The sequence below is a fragment of the Hoplias malabaricus genome, chromosome 8 (assembly GCF_029633855.1).
Source record: "Hoplias malabaricus isolate fHopMal1 chromosome 8, fHopMal1.hap1, whole genome shotgun sequence".
Lineage (NCBI taxonomy): Eukaryota > Metazoa > Chordata > Actinopteri > Characiformes > Erythrinidae > Hoplias > Hoplias malabaricus.
This window is the reverse complement of record NC_089807.1, coordinates 15,866,368-15,883,409: the sequence shown is the minus strand read 5'-3', so window position 1 is coordinate 15,883,409 and position 17,042 is coordinate 15,866,368. Positions and strand designations below refer to the sequence as shown.

The following is a 17,042-nucleotide window of genomic DNA, read 5'->3' as shown; positions in this document are numbered from 1 at the left end:
CACATGGGATCATGAACTCTTTAAAATATCAGGACATTTTGAATTAGAATCTGGGGGCCTCTGCCCTAAAGCTGAAGATGGGTCGTCACTGGGTCTTTCAGCAAGATAATGACCCTAAACATGTGGCCATATCTACTCAAAAATGGTTCAAAAGGCACAAAATCAAGCTCCTCTCATTGGCCATCTCAGTCCCCAGACCTCAACCCAATAGAAAACCTGTGGGGTGAGTTAAAGAGGATAGTGCATAGGAGAAGACCCTGGATTCTGGATGATTTAGAGAGGTTGTGCAAAGAGAAATGGTCGAAGATCCCTCTTTCTGTATTCTCCCATCTTGTGAAGAGTTATAGGAGAAGATTAAGTGCTGTCTTGTTGGCAAAAGGAGGTTGTACAAAGTACTAACACCAATAATTGTGGCACACATGATTTCATTCAAAAGATTTATTTCTTAATGTTTGATTCTTTTCCACCAAATAAAGTCACTTGAATTAAAGCTTAGATGTTTCTCCTTTTTTTTGCGATTTTTGCGTTTTTGTTGTTGTCATACATGTATATATATATTAATAATTTTAGAAGCCAAATAACACTTAACCAGGGGTGCCAATAATTGTGTGCGTATAAATATAAAACATATAATTTTGTTTTAGTTATTAAAAAATCACTTTTACCTTATCATGCAGGGATTTAGGCTATGCATGTTGCCTGCTAATGTTGGGAGTATTTTCTGATAATCTACTTTTAGAATGTCAAAATATCCAACCTACAGTTTTATTTAGGATGCTGTATCTATAGAAGTACACTAAAGTAACACATTTTGACAAGTTAGCACAACTAGACACAACCCGATAACCCTGAAACACAGGAACGTATAGCTAAATTACACAGATAGTGTGAATGCCTCACCTTCAGAAAAAATCCACCTACCCCATGTCTTATTCATATGTTAGAAAACATACAAGCTACACTGATGTTCACTCAGATTTGCCCTCTGACTTTATCCATCCATCTCAGGCAAGGACCTTCACAGGGCAACACACATTCACTCATACTCACAGACATGTTTTGAGTCACTGTGTTTTGGACTGTGGGAGGAAACCCACGCAGACACAGGGAGAAAACACCAAACTCCTCACAGAGAGTCACCCGGAGTGGTACTTGAACCCACAACCTCCAGGTCCCTGGAGCTGTGTGACGGTGACACTACCTGCCGAGCCACCATGCTGCCCTAGTACTGCATTCTTTGCCTAAAGCCATACAGTATACAAGTCATTCAACCTTTTTTGTTCAGTCTGAAAGAGTTTTAATAGTTGGCCTAAATATTTTTATTTATGTCATCAGTCCCTGAGAGCAAGGAGACGGCGGACCACTGTTGTTCCACTGAGGACAAAGTTAGAGGTCCACTAATGTTTTGCACAGCGTTTTCGGGGCAGACCGCTGGTGATTAAACAGAATTTTAGACAAAATTCCACATTTTAGTACTTTTCCATTCACAGTCCAATTTACATTTCTTTCCTTCATTAGGTTCTTTTGTTATTGTTTATAGATGAGATTAGGAAATAATTTTAATCCAGCACAGAGTCAAAAATTTTAGCATAATCATTTTATAACAGGCTTATACTCATTATTATATCTCTCATAGTTGTTGGTAATATTTGTATTAGTTTGTTTTCCAGAATAAAAGACTCTGTTTGAGGAGATTATAAATGAGTTATATCCTGTACAGGACAGTAATCTGAGTGGTCCAATGGAGGACCAGCAGTGGTCTACAGTCAGTGGTGTGCCAGCCTTTTTATACCAGTGGACCGATATATGCTCGCTGTCTGGGGTGCATCTGATTTACTGATTGATACTGAGATATAAACAATATATCAAGAAATAAAACAAAAACCTAAGACAAATTACATCCAGCTTTAACATGGTGCGTCGCAGCGCAGAGTGGCCGCCAGAGGTCGCAGTCCTGCTGCAACTCTCTTTCACAATGGTACAATTAGTCTCTGGTGAAGAGAGAACAGCAGGTCAGTGTTCTCCAGCTCTCCTCCAGTCCCTTTCTCTTCACCACCTGCTGCTGTTTAACGGGAAAATGCATCGAACCACCAAATCATCTCCACAGAACAGGAGTAACACAACTACACGGTAAGGAGCTGGTGATCTTTAGTCAACTGAGGGGAATGTAATTTTAAATCAAATCTTACAACGTTCTTGATTTTTCTTCCATAGTTTTCAACCCCTCTTCACTCTTCACAACACGTTGATAAAGCTTTCATACTGTTAAAATCTTTCATTATGTGAGACACCATAGTCGGTTTTAAGATGCAATATCACACATGTAAACACCGAGAATTAGTAACTGGATGTTAAGATTTACGCTGGTAGGTGCTGTAATAATGTGAAGTCAGTTTTATTTTATTATTATTTTTTTATCATTCTGTTGCGGTTACTTTTGTTTTAAAGTGCCTATAAATGCAATAAATACTCCTAGAAAAAGTAAATTAAATTTCCTGTTTGCAAAATGTTTAATGTAAAATGAAAAGCATTCTGTTTTTTTTTACATGTATGTGTGTGTGTGTGTGTGTGTGTGTGTCTGTGTGTTTGTGAGTCTGATTGTGTTGACATAGGCCTAATGTAGTGGTACCACTACACACTTTCTTCCACCTTGCAGACTGGGGTTCAGTTCCCTGCCTGGGTAAACATGCCACACTAATAATGAACAAAACTCCAAATATATGGCATGATTTAATTGACTGTTGAATTTTATGGACAAATGAATGTAATATGCACTTGCGAAATAGTTTTCTCTTAACTACTTCCACCTCTTTGACATCTTAAGCAAGCTGTGCCCAGGATGTCATGTCATGAAAAAAAATTAAGACAAATTAACCAAACCTACAGTTCATTTTATGGTAGAGAAGCATTTCTCAACCTGTGGGCCACACACCACTAGTGAGCCACTGGCCTATTTTCAAGGCTTTAAAACATTTTTTACACATACTGGTAGAAAAGAGAATCACAGCCATAAAATACCTAAGCTTGGCTCTTATGGGAAGAAACAGGATAGAAGGTGTACGGTACAGCAATCAAATTAATGATTCCTGGCACTTCTAGTGTTAAACATCATCGGTTTAATCTTACTTCTACTTATTATACTTAACTCATCTTTACACATTTTAATTCCAGTGATTCAACTGAATTTTTTACATTTACATTTTACATAAAATGCTAAGTCTTATTTTCTTTCTAGTTATTCAGGTGGGATGTGTGTTGTAAAATTTGAGAATGTTCTAGAGTGTTTAGTAAATAAAACTTTACAAACTTTATTGTGTTTGTTTGTTTTTATATAGGCCTTTATCTATTTGCAACTGTTCCATTGGAAGAGAATGCCTCTGGAATCCGATGGGCTAAGGTCTGTGCCTGTACAATAGGGTAATCTGACGGACCAAAAGCCTCTATATGGTGCCTGGACAGTCTCTGACCATGGGGAATGGTTCAATCAAAGCCCCTCGGCTGGAGGATACATGCTTGGCCTCCAGTGTTAAAGAGGCACCGGTGTGGGAGTCAGTGGAGCACCTGAAGCAGAGGATCACCCGGCTGGAGGAGGATCTGGCACAAAGGGACCTGGAGCTTCAAGCTCAAGAGCTTCAGTTACAAACTCTACAGAGAGAATTAGAGGCTAAAATGTCTCAGATTGAAAAACTTCAGGATGCCATCGGCTACAACGGCTTGGGCCGCTCACCACCAGCCCTGGCCAGGCACAGCCACAAACTGCTCAGTGTCATCAACCAGGGTCCCACGCGCTTTCACAGAGTGGCTGTGGAGGTGCACCGCCGCCTCAAGGCCAAAGAGGGTGTGTCCGCTGAGCCCACGTCAGGACACTTCTGTGCCGGTTACAGGGCCCAGCACACATCCAAAGAGAGAGAACACATACGCAAAGATTCTAGGTGAGTGGGCCCAAAGCACAGAAAGCACAGTTTAGGATGGGATGTTTACATGGTTTAATTACACAGTGGTATGCAGAAGTTTGAACAAAACTGGTCAAATTACACTTCTTGTTTATTTTCAAGGGAGCAAACAGAAAATAAACTTTTCTTCAGTTATAAATAAAGCAGTTCTTCAAAATGTACACATTTTAATTTGTAGTTTTTTATATGCTGAACATAGCATTAACATGAATAGTTCATGTAATTTGTACTGCACTTCATTTAAACAAGACTACAAATGCATATTATGATTCATTGTGATGTATAACCCCAATTGCCCCATTCTATAACATGATGTTGATTCTAGCTGCTCAAAAATCCTGGGTTTTCTTTTCTGGATTTTGCATATTTAATGATGCGACAAATGTTTTCTGTTGATGAAAAGTCCAAACTTCAGGAGGAAGAATTCAGCACCCTGACTTTTCTTCTTCAAAGCCATGCTGTTGTGATGGGTGCTGTTATATGGTTTTGCATTGTCTTGCTGAAATTTACAGAGCCTTCCCTGATAGATATATTGTCTGGATTGGAGCATATGTTGTTCTGCATTCTGTTCAGCATTGATAGTCATTTTCCAGATATGTAAGCTGCCCACACAATAGGCACAAATGCATTTTTGCTATCAGAGATGAAGGCTTTTGAACTGTGCAATGATAACAAGCTGGATGGTCCCTCTCCTCCTGATTCCACGGGGCATGGCGTTTGTGGTTTACATAAAGAATTTCAAGCTTTAATTTGAAAACCACAGGACAGTTTTCATTTTACATGACCTTTGGTCCAGAAAAGATGGCAGTCTGTTTGGATTGTGTTGACATGAGGCTTCTTTTCATGATACAGCTTTAACTTGCATTCTTGGATTTCACAGTGAAATGTGTTCGCAGAAAATGATGTCTGGAAGTGTTCCTGAGCCCATGCAGTGATTTCCAGTACATAATCATGTCTGTTTTAAATGCAGTGCTGCCTGAGGGCACAAAGATAATGAGCATCCAATATAAAATGTCTTTATAGGCTTTGTCCTATGTGCAGAGGAAATCTTCATAGTTTTACACTGCAGAACATTTTGCCTCTCTAAATGATCTTTTACTCAGACTTATTTGCAAATTTCTCCTCTAGCTCTTTTTTATTAGTACCGCTTATTTTTCCAGCTTTTTCTTGCCCTATCAAAACTTTTATGAGATTTGAAATTGGGATTGTAATTTATCCCAGAAATCTCAAATATTATCATTGCCCTCTTCTTGATTTGTTACCATTTTTGGGGTGAAATATTGTATTTACAGAAAGGAAATTCCTTTATTGAGATTATTGAAATCAACAAATGTTCTAACTTTAGACTAACTAGTAAGTATTTTTTTTGTAGTAAAAAAGTAAGACAGATACCTAGCTTATAGTTAATCTCTCTACTTTAGATGTGTAATTGTACTGAAATGTTCACGATTACTGGAGCCAGTAAAAGGCCAGTTTATTATAATATTAATTTAAAGCCTTATGATTTCCACAAACCTTTCCACTGGCAATGGTTTAGTTGCTAAAACTGCACAATTTCGTAATTGGAAATTTCATACAATTTCATCTGTAGTACAGAAGCTTAACTGGGTTGTTAATTAGGTTGAGACCGATCGGTTTTGTTTCTGAATCAAGTCACTGTATAATACACTGACTCTGTACAAGAGGGGAAACAGTAGAAAGCTTTTGTCAAAGCTTTGTTGTGTCTTCCTCCCAGAGAAGGCTTGAAAAGCATGTATTACCATAACACACTGTGAAGGGGATGGAGAGGCTCAAGAGAACACAAAGGCTAGGCCATCTGTATGCATGGGCTGGATAATTACTGTTTTAATTAAACAGGGCGTACAAATCTGCTCTGTAATTCATTCATAAGTTCCATTTTAGGCTAATGGAGAGATCTTGTTCTTTCAGATGTGGTAATCAGAGACTGCACTAGCCCTTAGGGAGGTTGAAGGGAAAAAAACAGTCCAGCATAAGTACACAGAATACAGATATTTTGTAGCCTCACCTCAAACACACTCTGGATATGTAAATAAATGTTTTAAATTTTTATTCATTCATTCATTCATTCATTCATTCATTGTCTGTGACTGCTTATCCAGTTCAGGGTCGTGGTGGGTCCGGAGCCTACCTGGAATCACTGGGCGCAAGGCAGAAATACACCCTGGAGGGGGCGCCAGTCCTTCACAGGGCAAAAATTATATTTATTAGTTAATAATTGCTTTAAAAATCAGCAGTGTATACATTTACTATAGTTGATTTTGATACATGAACACACACATTTTTACATATGCTGTAAATGCAGGATTTTTATGTTATACTATCCATGTGTATTTATGTGCAAATGTCTGCTTTAGCACCAAGAAACTGATCAATGAAGCTATCATGAACAATGACTTTCTGAAGAAGCTGGAGCCTCAGCACATTCGCGAGATGGTGGACTGCATGTTTGAGAAGATTTTCAAAGCTAAACAGATGGTCATTAAGGAGGGAGAGCCTGGGAACTACCTCTATGTGTTGGCAGGTAGTTCTCACACAGCAGTCTTTTGTTTTACAGCAATTTCATTCAGAATGCTCTTCACTGTTCTTATACCATCCTTCATTTTGTGCAGAGGGCTTGCTTGAGGTTATTCAGAATGGGAAGCTCCTGGGTCAGATGCAGCCTGGAACAGCTTTTGGGGAGTTGGCCATACTATATAACTGCAAGAGAACAGCTACTGTGAAAGGTGAATGTGATAGAGGGCAATCTGGATCAAACACATGATAGAATTGTTCAGCTTGCTCAGACTGAAATTATGGCCTGTTAAGAATGGCTAAATTATAAGCTCTGAAATGTGTTCCCAGACTTTATTTATATCTCTCAAAGATGGCATTTTACTTTATAGTAATTACTAAATGGTAAATCTTAAAATTAATAAATGTGTTGTAAACCCTCATGATATTGATATGTGTGATATATGCTGATATATACATATTTGCTGTTTGCTGGGGTCCGCAGTATCAAGAGGGAATTAAATCATCAAAACAGATTAGTGCAGTGTGGTAGCATGTGATGGTGATTTTATTTGCCAGACATTTGTGTTTTAGAGAATGCTGTGTCTTATGTATTTTGTTCTCTTGTTTTAGCTGTGACACAGTCCCACATCTGGGCTCTGGACCGACAGATGTTCCAGAGCATCATGATGAGATCCACTCAGGCCAGACACGAGGAATACTTCAGTTTCCTGCGAAGGTGCTACCAGCAGCAGTCAACAGCAGTACCAACAACAAAAAAAATCTTTACTGTTTTTCATTAAACAAACTAAGCTTGAATTTTGTATAAAACACCTGATAAACTTGTACTGATATAAAATGTTCAGTGTACAGAATTTAATCTTTTCTGACATTTTAACATGCTTTTATTCTGTAGTGTGTCTTTGCTGAAAGATCTTCCAGAGGAGAAGCTCGCCAAAATAGTTGATTGTCTGGATGTTGTAAGTAGTCAAAAGCAGTAATTTGTATCGTATCTGTGTGCTGATGGTGTTATGTATTCTCTAATAAGTAAAGTGTTCACATCTGGGTGTACACTTTTTTTTAAATATTGATTATAGGACTCTTTTGATAAAGGGGACTACATTATACGTGAGGGTGAGGAAGGAAACACTTTCTTCATTATAGCAAAAGGGGAGGTAAGAAGGAGCATTATTCATCTTATTTCTTCAGCTTTTAATGATTTCTGGTTATTGATTCTGTAATATTTCTGGCATGTATTGATTCAAAATATTGAATACGTAGTTCATGTACACTGAGCAGATCTGATGTGTATAAGCCCTTGTTTTTGGTGATCAGGTTTCAGTTACCCAAAGCACAGAGGGCTGTCCAGAGCCCCAGGAGATTAAAACACTGGGAGTGGGAGATTATTTTGGAGAAAAAGCTCTCATAAGGTTTGGACATTCCCTAATTTCCTGTGCAAGTGTGTTGGCAAATTTTGTTTCAGAAGACTGCACTTCTCTCAAGTAGATGTCTTCATATCATTTCACTAATGGATGAATTTTGTATGTTTGTTTGTTTTCCTTCCCCTTATATAATATTTTTCCCTCAGGTGGCATCTGCTGCTTGTTAGGCTTCAATTGTAAATAAAAAATTGTTCTTAATGACTTTCCTGGTTAAACTGAAAGCTACATTTTTTTAAAAATCTAAAATAATTTTGAAGAAAAATAATGCAGGACGATCTTATGCCATGTTATACAGATTCACTGATGCACTGTACAACAATTTCCAATCTCAATATCTAGTAATAAAATCATAGTACATGTTTTTTGCCTGTATCACCTCTTAATTGAACTGTAGTCCACAACTGCTTCCCCTGTATTGAGCAGTTTTTAAACAGTTCCCTACAATCCGGGTTTGAGTGGTGTGATGCTGACAGGGCTCTTTTTGAGTGCTGTTCTATGAAAGGATGTGGGTGGAGGAATTCTAGACATTGTGTTATCACACTGTGCCATTGTTTAGAAGCTTGTCTTGCCTGCAGCAAATAGGACGGTTAAAAAAAAAAGTAGCCTACTTTTATTTGTTAGTTTAGGAGTGTGCTTCAACATCTAATATGAAGTTTCATATCAGTTCATGTCATTTTGATTCTTTTAACAGTGAGGATGTTCGTTCAGCTAACATCATTGCAAAGGAGAATGACACTCAGTGTTTGGTGGTGGATAGAGAGTAAGTGATCATTCTCTAGCCAAATAATTGAATATAAGTCAATACAATTCTAATTCAACATAATGACATTAGTGTCCACCTGCTTCCCCCTACAGTAACTTCAATCAGATGGTGGGGACGTATGAAGAGCTTCAGGCATATCTGAGAGAATATGTGGAGCAACTCTCTTTAAGCGATGAGAGAAGGAATGCAGTGTAAGCAAATAAGCATATGCATTTAAATATATACTGGGATTACATAGATTCTGTTCTTGAAACCAACACATTGTGCATGCGTTCAACACCTAATTCAAACAGACGCTTTTCAAAACTGTCATTCAGAATTCTGTGTTCTGTGGGCATGCTTGCTTGTCTTTGTGTGTCTCTTTTCGTGCTGTAGTATGCAGTCTCCTTTGCATGAAAGGGTCCCAGAGGCACCTGAGCTACGCAATTTGAGGGAAAAAGCTGCACACCTGTCCAGCTGCTCATTTCTTCAGGAGCTACATATAGTTGCCACTTTGGGTGTTGGGGGATTTGGCCGAGTGGAACTGGTGAGCCCTCAAATAATTATCCCACACAGCTCCTGGAATTTGATTATAGCTTCATTATTTTCTAAAAACATGCTTGCCCTTTGTCAAAGCTATCTGCAGGGAAAGTTCAGTGCTAGAACATAATTTCTTTTCCTCACAATCCATGCACTCTCAAAAATATTTAATGTTGTTTATGTCCAGGCTCTCCGGTGGCGAGACTCTTTATTCTGTTTTGAAACAGAAGTGCAGATTGATTTAACAAGTAAAGTGTAGTATCTAATATTCCTGTGCTGTAGATGACATAAACAAAGTAAAATTAAGTCTTGTATTGTTAATTATCTGTTTAAGGGTTTGCCTTTTATAGGTTGAACTTCATCTTAGTACATCTGAAGTTCATCTTAAATAAAATAAAATAAATGTATTCTGTAACTACAATGAAAACTAGTATGTAATAAAAAAAATAGTGAGGACTTGGTGAGAAAGTGGTGATATTAAGATACTTGGATGGACTGACACATAAAACCGTTGTTAAATTCATGTTTGTATTGGATTATGTACGTCAGGTGAAGCTTAAAAATGAAGATACCGCTTTTGCTTTGAAGTGCATTAAGAAGAAGCACATTGTGGACACTAGGCAACAAGAGCATATCTACTCAGAGAAGAACATCCTGCAACAGACCAACTGCAACTTTATTGTCAGGTCAGTTTAAAATCATAAATGAGTTACTAGAGTTGTTATTCAGATCTGCTGGTGCCAAGAGAATATAGCAATAATGCTTATCAAGCAAGATGTGATAGAAGGTGCAGTTGCATTGATGTTTTTATTAATAATGTTCTGAGAATAATAATTTCAGTTAAAATGCAAACTCAGACATTAAAGGTGCTAATATTTATGCCTCTTTAATGGCTCTCTAGGCTTGACTAATTAAGTCAAGGTGTTAGATAACAGCATTAATATTCTGAATACTCAATGATTTCTCACTATCAATGAATGAGACCAATTTACCTACTAGGATGTGGGGATTTGCCAGAAATGTACATATTTTTATAAAAACTATTTTGACCTTGTTAGGCATTTAGTTTTAGCGCAAAATCACCCAAAAGTACATATGCGTTAAGGATAGAGGACGTGGTTGGCCGAAGCCTCTTGGAGGTTGCTAAGGAGCAACTTGAAAAATTTCAGGCCCCATTAACAGGAGTGTACTCTGGCTTGATATTTGGTAACAGCTTGCAGACATTTCAAGAAAAAGGCACGGATTCATCAGTGCATCAGATGTTTGTTCCTGTATTTCTGTCTCATAATGAACAGATGCAAAAATAGACTGCATTTTTCTCACTGGAGCTTGTTTGTTGTTTCATATGTCAGAATGTTCCGGACATTTCGGGACAATAAATATGTGTACATGCTGCTTGAGGTCTGTCTTGGTGGAGAGTTATGGAGCGTACTAAGGGACATGTGAGTGTAGGTTATTTTTTACACTACACTAATCTCATTACCAAGAACAATTGAAGCTAATATGCCCAATCAGAAATACAGTAACTTGATTATATTTATGGTTGCTGACAGTAATTGTTATTAATTAAATTTTTCTTCTACTGATAAATATGGAATGTTGTAACTCCAGAAGTAAAATGTAAGATTTAATTCATGTTTAACATTGTTTAGGAGTTTTTTTGAGGAAGCGACTGCTCGGTTCTGCATTGGGTGTGTACTGGAGGCCTTTGATTACTTACATGGAATGGGTATCGTTTACCGTGACCTAAAGCCAGAGAATCTACTCCTAGATGCAGAAGGCTATGTCAGAATGGTAGTTCATTTTATTTATTTTTTTTAATATTTTGTTCAAATTTGAATCATGGTGATTTGACACGGAAATACTAAAGTACAACACACATTTCAAGTGCTTCTACTTGTATGTTTGTACACTTACAGACTGATTTTGGGTTTGCTAAGAGAATTGGCTTGGGGAAAAAAACTTGGACATTCTGTGGAACTCCAGAGTATGTGGCCCCTGAAGTCATCTTGAATAAAGGTCATGACTTTGGAGCTGATTGCTGGTCTCTAGGGATCCTCATTTTTGAGCTCCTCACAGGAAGGTAGGCATTGTCCAGGGTCTGAGTAAAATTTTATTCTTTCCTTAAATGTTCATTAAAGCAGTGTTAAATTTCATTCCTTTTGGGCCACAACTGAGGTAGAGCTCAACATTCTGTCTCATTCAAAACATGATTCATGCAATCCACTTAATAGCCAGGTTTTTAATTAGGTGAATCTGGAAAGTAAGATTAAGGTAAAAGCTAACCACCTCTGATCTGTGGAACCCACAGTGGCAACCTGTTTTAGAGGAACACCAGTTTAGATGTTTGCTCCTGGGGCTTCCCCTAGTTTAATTCATTTTACAGCGTTGTACAGAATTCAGTGGAGATGGGGAGGGAGGAGAGTGGCCTCCTACCTGCCCTCAAATGTTATATAATGTAGTTTCTGCAGAGTAGCAAAGACAGAGGCTCTCCCTATTACAGTTCAGTTAATAATCACCATGATTTTGAAGCTGTAATTTTAAGGTAAAAATATTACACGCTGTTGCTTTAAACATGTAAAGTTCAGCAAAACCTAAATTAAAGGACATTTTAAAATTTTAAACTCAAATCATGTCAGTTAGCCAAGATACTGTATGCTTGATGTCCAGAGTTTGCTCTTTTGGCTTTTTAAATCTACTGGATTTAAAAGGCCAATATGCTTAAAAAATAGTTAAATAAATAGCCTTAAGCTAATGGATTAAATGAGAAACTCAAGAGCTGATAATTTCCTGCTTGTGGCTACAACTACAAGCTGTAATCTTTTCATGCTGAAGACTATGACTGAAATATAAACCAAATCCCTGTTGAGAATTACAAACTCTTTTTTGTGTGCCCAATCCGCTTCTTTGTAATGTCTGTGGTTTAGGAAGAGAAAGGAAATTCTTTTGGGGACAATTTTATAGGTTTTAATTGTTTTGCAGAACAATCCATTTAAGGTTGTTCTGTCACACACACTTCCTGGTCTGCCCTGTGCTGTATTTGACAAGCATGTTTAACTAAAGGTTTACGTACTTCAGTGCCTTGTCCAGCATTAGACTGCTTCTCAGAGCACAGCTGACAGCCATTATGCATCATTTCCATGGAAACAGTCTGACTGTGTTATATAATGATAGGAGCTATAGAAGTGTAGGTGATCAGCTTCACAAAACATATTGTGATATAGTTCCTCATTATGTCTGTAGTTACATAGAATACATAGGGTAAAGTCTGTAATGTAGCGAACATGCAGTGCAGCTGAAACACATACGTTGCGGTGTTGTACCATTAACAGTTCTCTCACATACATTTTTGATGCCCTTGTAATTTCACAAAAATGTTGGGCCTACTTTCTTTTTCAAAATGCTTTGTTTCTACACTAGTTTGCATTGACTTTATTTATTGTTTTATTTGCAGTAATAAAATAAAACTCAATGTATTAAGTTTTATTTGCAGATAAATATGTCAAATTCTTACTTAGAGAAAATCTCCTCTAGGTATGTGATCAAAAGCCAAATTGCCCCCAAACTCTTTTGGGAAATGCAGATTGAGCATTCTGACTTAAATGTGTGTTCTCTTCCATCTTTCCACCTAGCCCTCCTTTCACAGGGTCTGATCCTATAAAGATCTACACTATGGTGCTCCATGGCATAGAGAAGGTGGACTTTCCCAAAAGAATCAGCAAGCGTCCAGAGGATCTCATCAGGAGACTTTGCAAGTCAGTCCCTAATCCCTGTCTAATAATCTTTACCCATAATCAAGAATGAATTATTTGTCCAGTAGTAGTGATTTTATTAGAAACCCAGAACATTGAACTGAGCATCACATTCTAATATCAGCAATAAAGAAGCTATCTTTAGTGCACTTCAGGTTTCCAGAAATTGCTTTGTGACACCATGCATACCCCAGTTTTATCTCATAATATGTGCTTCAGATGATTGTTTGGATTAATCCACTATGTAATTGATCATATTTCCCCAATGTTTTACATTTGTTACATTTTAGGAAATGTGAGACTTGATGCTAATTTAACACCTGCTACAAATGCATGTAATGGCACATACAATTACAAAACACACTGTTAATGTGATAAATGTAGTTACATATATTTATTTAATAAAAGGTAGGTTCTGTGCTAAAGTAGTGTAATTATTGGCATAAAAATTACTTCAAATTAATCACATAATTATTGGCAAGATGGTGGCATTTCTATAGGCCGATAATTTGACTGAAATATAACATAATGCCACCAGAGTAAAATTCACAGCATTAATGCTTGCTCTTTGTCCCTCTTTGTCTCCAGGCTTAATCCTGCCGAAAGGCTTGGCAATAAGAAAAATGGCATCATTGACATCAAGAAACACAAGTAAGTCATGTCCTGTCTGTCATAGTCTGGTTCACTGACTTCAGAGTATTAGAGATGTTATCACAATCTTTGATGTGTATACTGCAACACCTCAGAACCATTTGAAGGACTCCTACTGTAAAATGAGAGTGCAGATTTTATAGTAAAATTTACAGGGTTCATCTTTTTCTCTCCCCCCCCCCCCCCCTCCCCCCCCCCCCCCTCCCTCACAATGAATTGGCAGTGAGCCTAGTTAAATAATGTAACTCAGATGTGTTGAGTTCTTAGTATAACATAAGAACTACATATTGAGCAAATTGAAGTCATAGTTTTATTTTTGTTTTAGGTGTTAAAATGCATTGAGAAATCATGATGTAAAATGTAACAGTGAGCATTCTGTAGAATGGGAATTCTGTTAAATATGACAACCTATAATGTTGCATTTTGTTACCTCCAAATTAGCAAACAGCCACCAAAATTGAGCAATTCACAGCAGCATGTTTATTATTAAACAGCGCAGACCCATCTTGACCACAAACTGGATAAGCGATTGAAGACAATGAATGAATGAAGGAATGAATATTGTAATTATATGTAATTATGAACTTAGTATGGCCAATAGAATGGGTCACATAAATCAAAATATTCAATGCCAGGCCTTGTTGGGCAATGGACAGTTTAAATATTGTGCTGGAGAAAAAGTGGACAAACTAATGCTATAAAATATAACCATGTTTTACACTGGATAAGCAGAAATGTTTGGACATAAAGTGGCAAATCACTGTTGCCACAGGTAGAAATGTAGCTAAGATACAATATATTTGCTGCTGGGGCAGAAGTCTTAATTAAAGCCCTTATATACATTTCATTCTGCTACCACTGTTTTTTTAATTCTTCAACTTGATGATTATATTTGACATGTATTCTTTCAGACTGGTGTCAACGTGCCCTACTAAAAAGAAACCTATTAACACATGCATTCGTTGTTCAGTCTGTTTTGAATCAGCCCTCTCCTTCTCTGTGTTTGTCCTAGCACAATTGGCAGACAAAATCCTTCTTCGGATAGGCCCCTTATTGGCAGTATTGTTAAAAACAGACCAATAGCACATTCACAGGGGGAACAATTATTGGGTAGAATGAGAGATACAGCTGTTGCCATTTTTAACAGAGCAGCTGAGCTGCAGACAGCAGAGTGCCACTGATGCACTTGAGTGGTCTGGTAGCAGCCATCAGAGCAGAAGTGCCTGAAATACAGATGCATTTTTCATGTCCTGTGGGTAAATCAAAAGACAAGGGTTTAAAAATAGAGACATATAGTTGTATGTACATATGTTTTAATATTTTTGTTTAAAAAGTGTCACAAATATGATGTATGATCAGTAGAAAATATACATTTAGTTGGATGACGTGAAATGTTATTGTACATTCTCTGAGAGGCGTACTATATGTATTGATTATATTGTATGCGCACATTTTCTGTTCTTGAACGTTATTCATCATTTCAGAAATTGCTTTGGTTAAACTGTATATCTTAGTGGCACTTGCATGTAGGTGTTTTGCTTCTTTTACAGGTGGTTTCAGGGTTTTAACTGGGAGGGACTGAGAAGGAGAAAACTGACATCTCCACTCAAGAGAGAGGTAAAGCATTATGGTCATTTAATTAATGTTAAATTAATGCTATAAGAATATATTTTGCTAATTTTAATGTTTACAAAAAATGGAAAAGTGTTCATGAGAGTTTCTTTTCTGTAAAAATGTCTCTTTTGCCAATTTACCTAGCTGAAAGGGCCTCTGGACCACAGCCATTTTGACATGTTTCCCCCTGAGATGGAGGAACCCCCAGATGAAATGTCTGGTTGGGATAAAGATTTCTGAAACTCTGCTGTAGGACCGTTACCGTCATCATGTTACTACAGTAAATAAATGAAGGACCACATTAATTACATGCTTTTCCACAAAAGACATAAGGATGAAACCACGCTACCTTAAGGAACTATCATACTGTCAGTGCATGGATGATAAAACACAAAGTGGCATGTATTTGAGCTGAGGATGGATGCTGAAAGGGTCAAAGTATAAAAGCAAACAAGTGAAAAAAAAATCCACCTGAACCAAACCTGGACATTAAAAAGTAAAAGTAAAAAAATGCACCTCTAATTTAATATGAAACACAAAACAGACTTTTGTATGGGCCAGAAGATGAAGTCTAATTATGAAAGGTGAGAGGGGGAAAAAGGATTAATGTGTTTAAAACAGCCTTTGCTTCATTGGATTTAAGTGAAATTTATAAAAAAAAATGATATCTTTAAAACCCCTTAAGTGATATATTTTTTTATTTAATTAATTTTCCTGTAGCGTATTTAATAATTTTTTTAACTTGAAAACCAGATCTTCCTAAGTGCTTCTTGCCAATAATCAGGATTGCTCTCATCTTTTATTTTTTTGTACTATTTGATATACAGTAACTTCCAAATCTGTGTCTTTTAATTTAATGCTGATGATTTCAAAATTACAATGTTTTTCCATACATTAGTGTGTAACAGGTGAGATATTTTAGCCTGTATTAATGAACTTGATGAACTCATGTTTACTGAGTGTTGCTAATGTATACTTAAGTCTGACATAACTTGTTTAGACAGTTTTATTCTGTTGTCATCTTATATTAAATTACACCAAAGGGAATTTTACAAATGTTTTGTAATATATTTATCAGACAAAAACAGATTATTACTGTTTATTTGAACAGTAGTTCAAATGTTAGATGAACATACATTTATATATACAGGGGGTCCTCGACTTACGACGTTGATCCGTTCCTTCGTCACGTTGTAAACCGATTTTCGGTGTAAGTCGGAACATACGTACATACTCTACGTAAATGACATACTGTAAGCACTTATCCTATCCTAACACCTATCCCGAGCTGCGTAACCGTGTATTCTTCCGCCGCGCACACCAAACACGAAGATCGCGTTACGACGTTTACGACGCAAAACCACTTAAGTCGAAACAAGGCTTCATACAGTAAATGGGAGATGTGTCGTAACCACGAAACATCGTAACTCGGGACTGACGTAACCTGAGTACCTCCTGTACTTAAAAACAAGTGAACAGTGACTTTAATGTTTGTTTTCCAAATGTATTTATTTTCTAACCAGTTTGGAACAGATAATCAATGTTTTTTCTTTTCTGCTAAGACTAAAATTGTTTTTTGATATAGATACAAAAATCAGCCATGACATTATGACCACCTCTTTATTTCTACACTCCATACGTGTCCATTCCTTCAGCTCCTCAGATTATAAAGAAGCAATTTGTCTACAATTACTTTGTATATTGTTTGCCTCCCTGTGAATATGTGTTTAGAAAAGTGCTTTCCCCCTCTGCATTTAATCCCTCTTTGTCAGTGAACACACACACACACGCTAGTGGCAGTGAGCATACACGTCCAGAGCAGCAGGTAACCAACCCT

The 17,042-nt window shown here is 37.2% G+C and overlaps 1 protein-coding gene across 3 annotated transcripts; it reads left to right on the top strand.

Moving 5' to 3' along the window:
• The first annotated feature begins 2,018 nt into the window (after nucleotides 1-2,018).
• Nucleotides 2,019-15,692, top strand: LOC136705400 (cGMP-dependent protein kinase 2). 3 transcript variants are annotated; one of them, XM_066678940.1, is made up of 19 exons: nucleotides 2,019-2,130; nucleotides 3,336-3,932; nucleotides 6,329-6,495; nucleotides 6,584-6,697; nucleotides 7,098-7,203; nucleotides 7,381-7,444; nucleotides 7,562-7,639; nucleotides 7,800-7,894; nucleotides 8,598-8,666; nucleotides 8,762-8,860; nucleotides 9,045-9,195; nucleotides 9,777-9,874; nucleotides 10,541-10,630; nucleotides 10,841-10,982; nucleotides 11,108-11,271; nucleotides 12,821-12,943; nucleotides 13,529-13,591; nucleotides 15,142-15,208; nucleotides 15,350-15,692. In XM_066678940.1, the coding sequence occupies exons 2-19, from the start codon at nucleotides 3,445-3,447 to the stop codon at nucleotides 15,443-15,445; spliced, it is 2,274 nt and encodes a 757-aa protein (XP_066535037.1). In that variant the 5' UTR covers nucleotides 2,019-2,130; nucleotides 3,336-3,444; the 3' UTR covers nucleotides 15,446-15,692. The 3 variants fall into 3 exon arrangements, with proteins under 3 accessions (XP_066535037.1, XP_066535036.1, XP_066535038.1); XM_066678939.1 differs by having other exon boundaries at nucleotides 9,738-9,874; XM_066678941.1 differs by lacking the exons at nucleotides 10,541-10,630; nucleotides 10,841-10,982; nucleotides 11,108-11,271 and having other exon boundaries at nucleotides 9,738-9,874.
• Nucleotides 15,693-17,042: the final 1,350 nt, after the last annotated feature.

Excerpts from the sequence above, each read along its gene's own strand:
- LOC136705400 (XM_066678939.1), top strand. The coding sequence starts at position 3,445 with ATGGTGCCTGGACAGTCTCTGACCATGGGGAATGGTTCAATCAAAGCC. Across the intron at positions 7,445-7,561 it reads TAGTTGATTGTCTGGATGTT|GACTCTTTTGATAAAGGGGA; the intron begins GTAAGTAGTCAA and ends TATTGATTATAG. Across the intron at positions 15,209-15,349 it reads CATCTCCACTCAAGAGAGAG|CTGAAAGGGCCTCTGGACCA; the intron begins GTAAAGCATTAT and ends CAATTTACCTAG.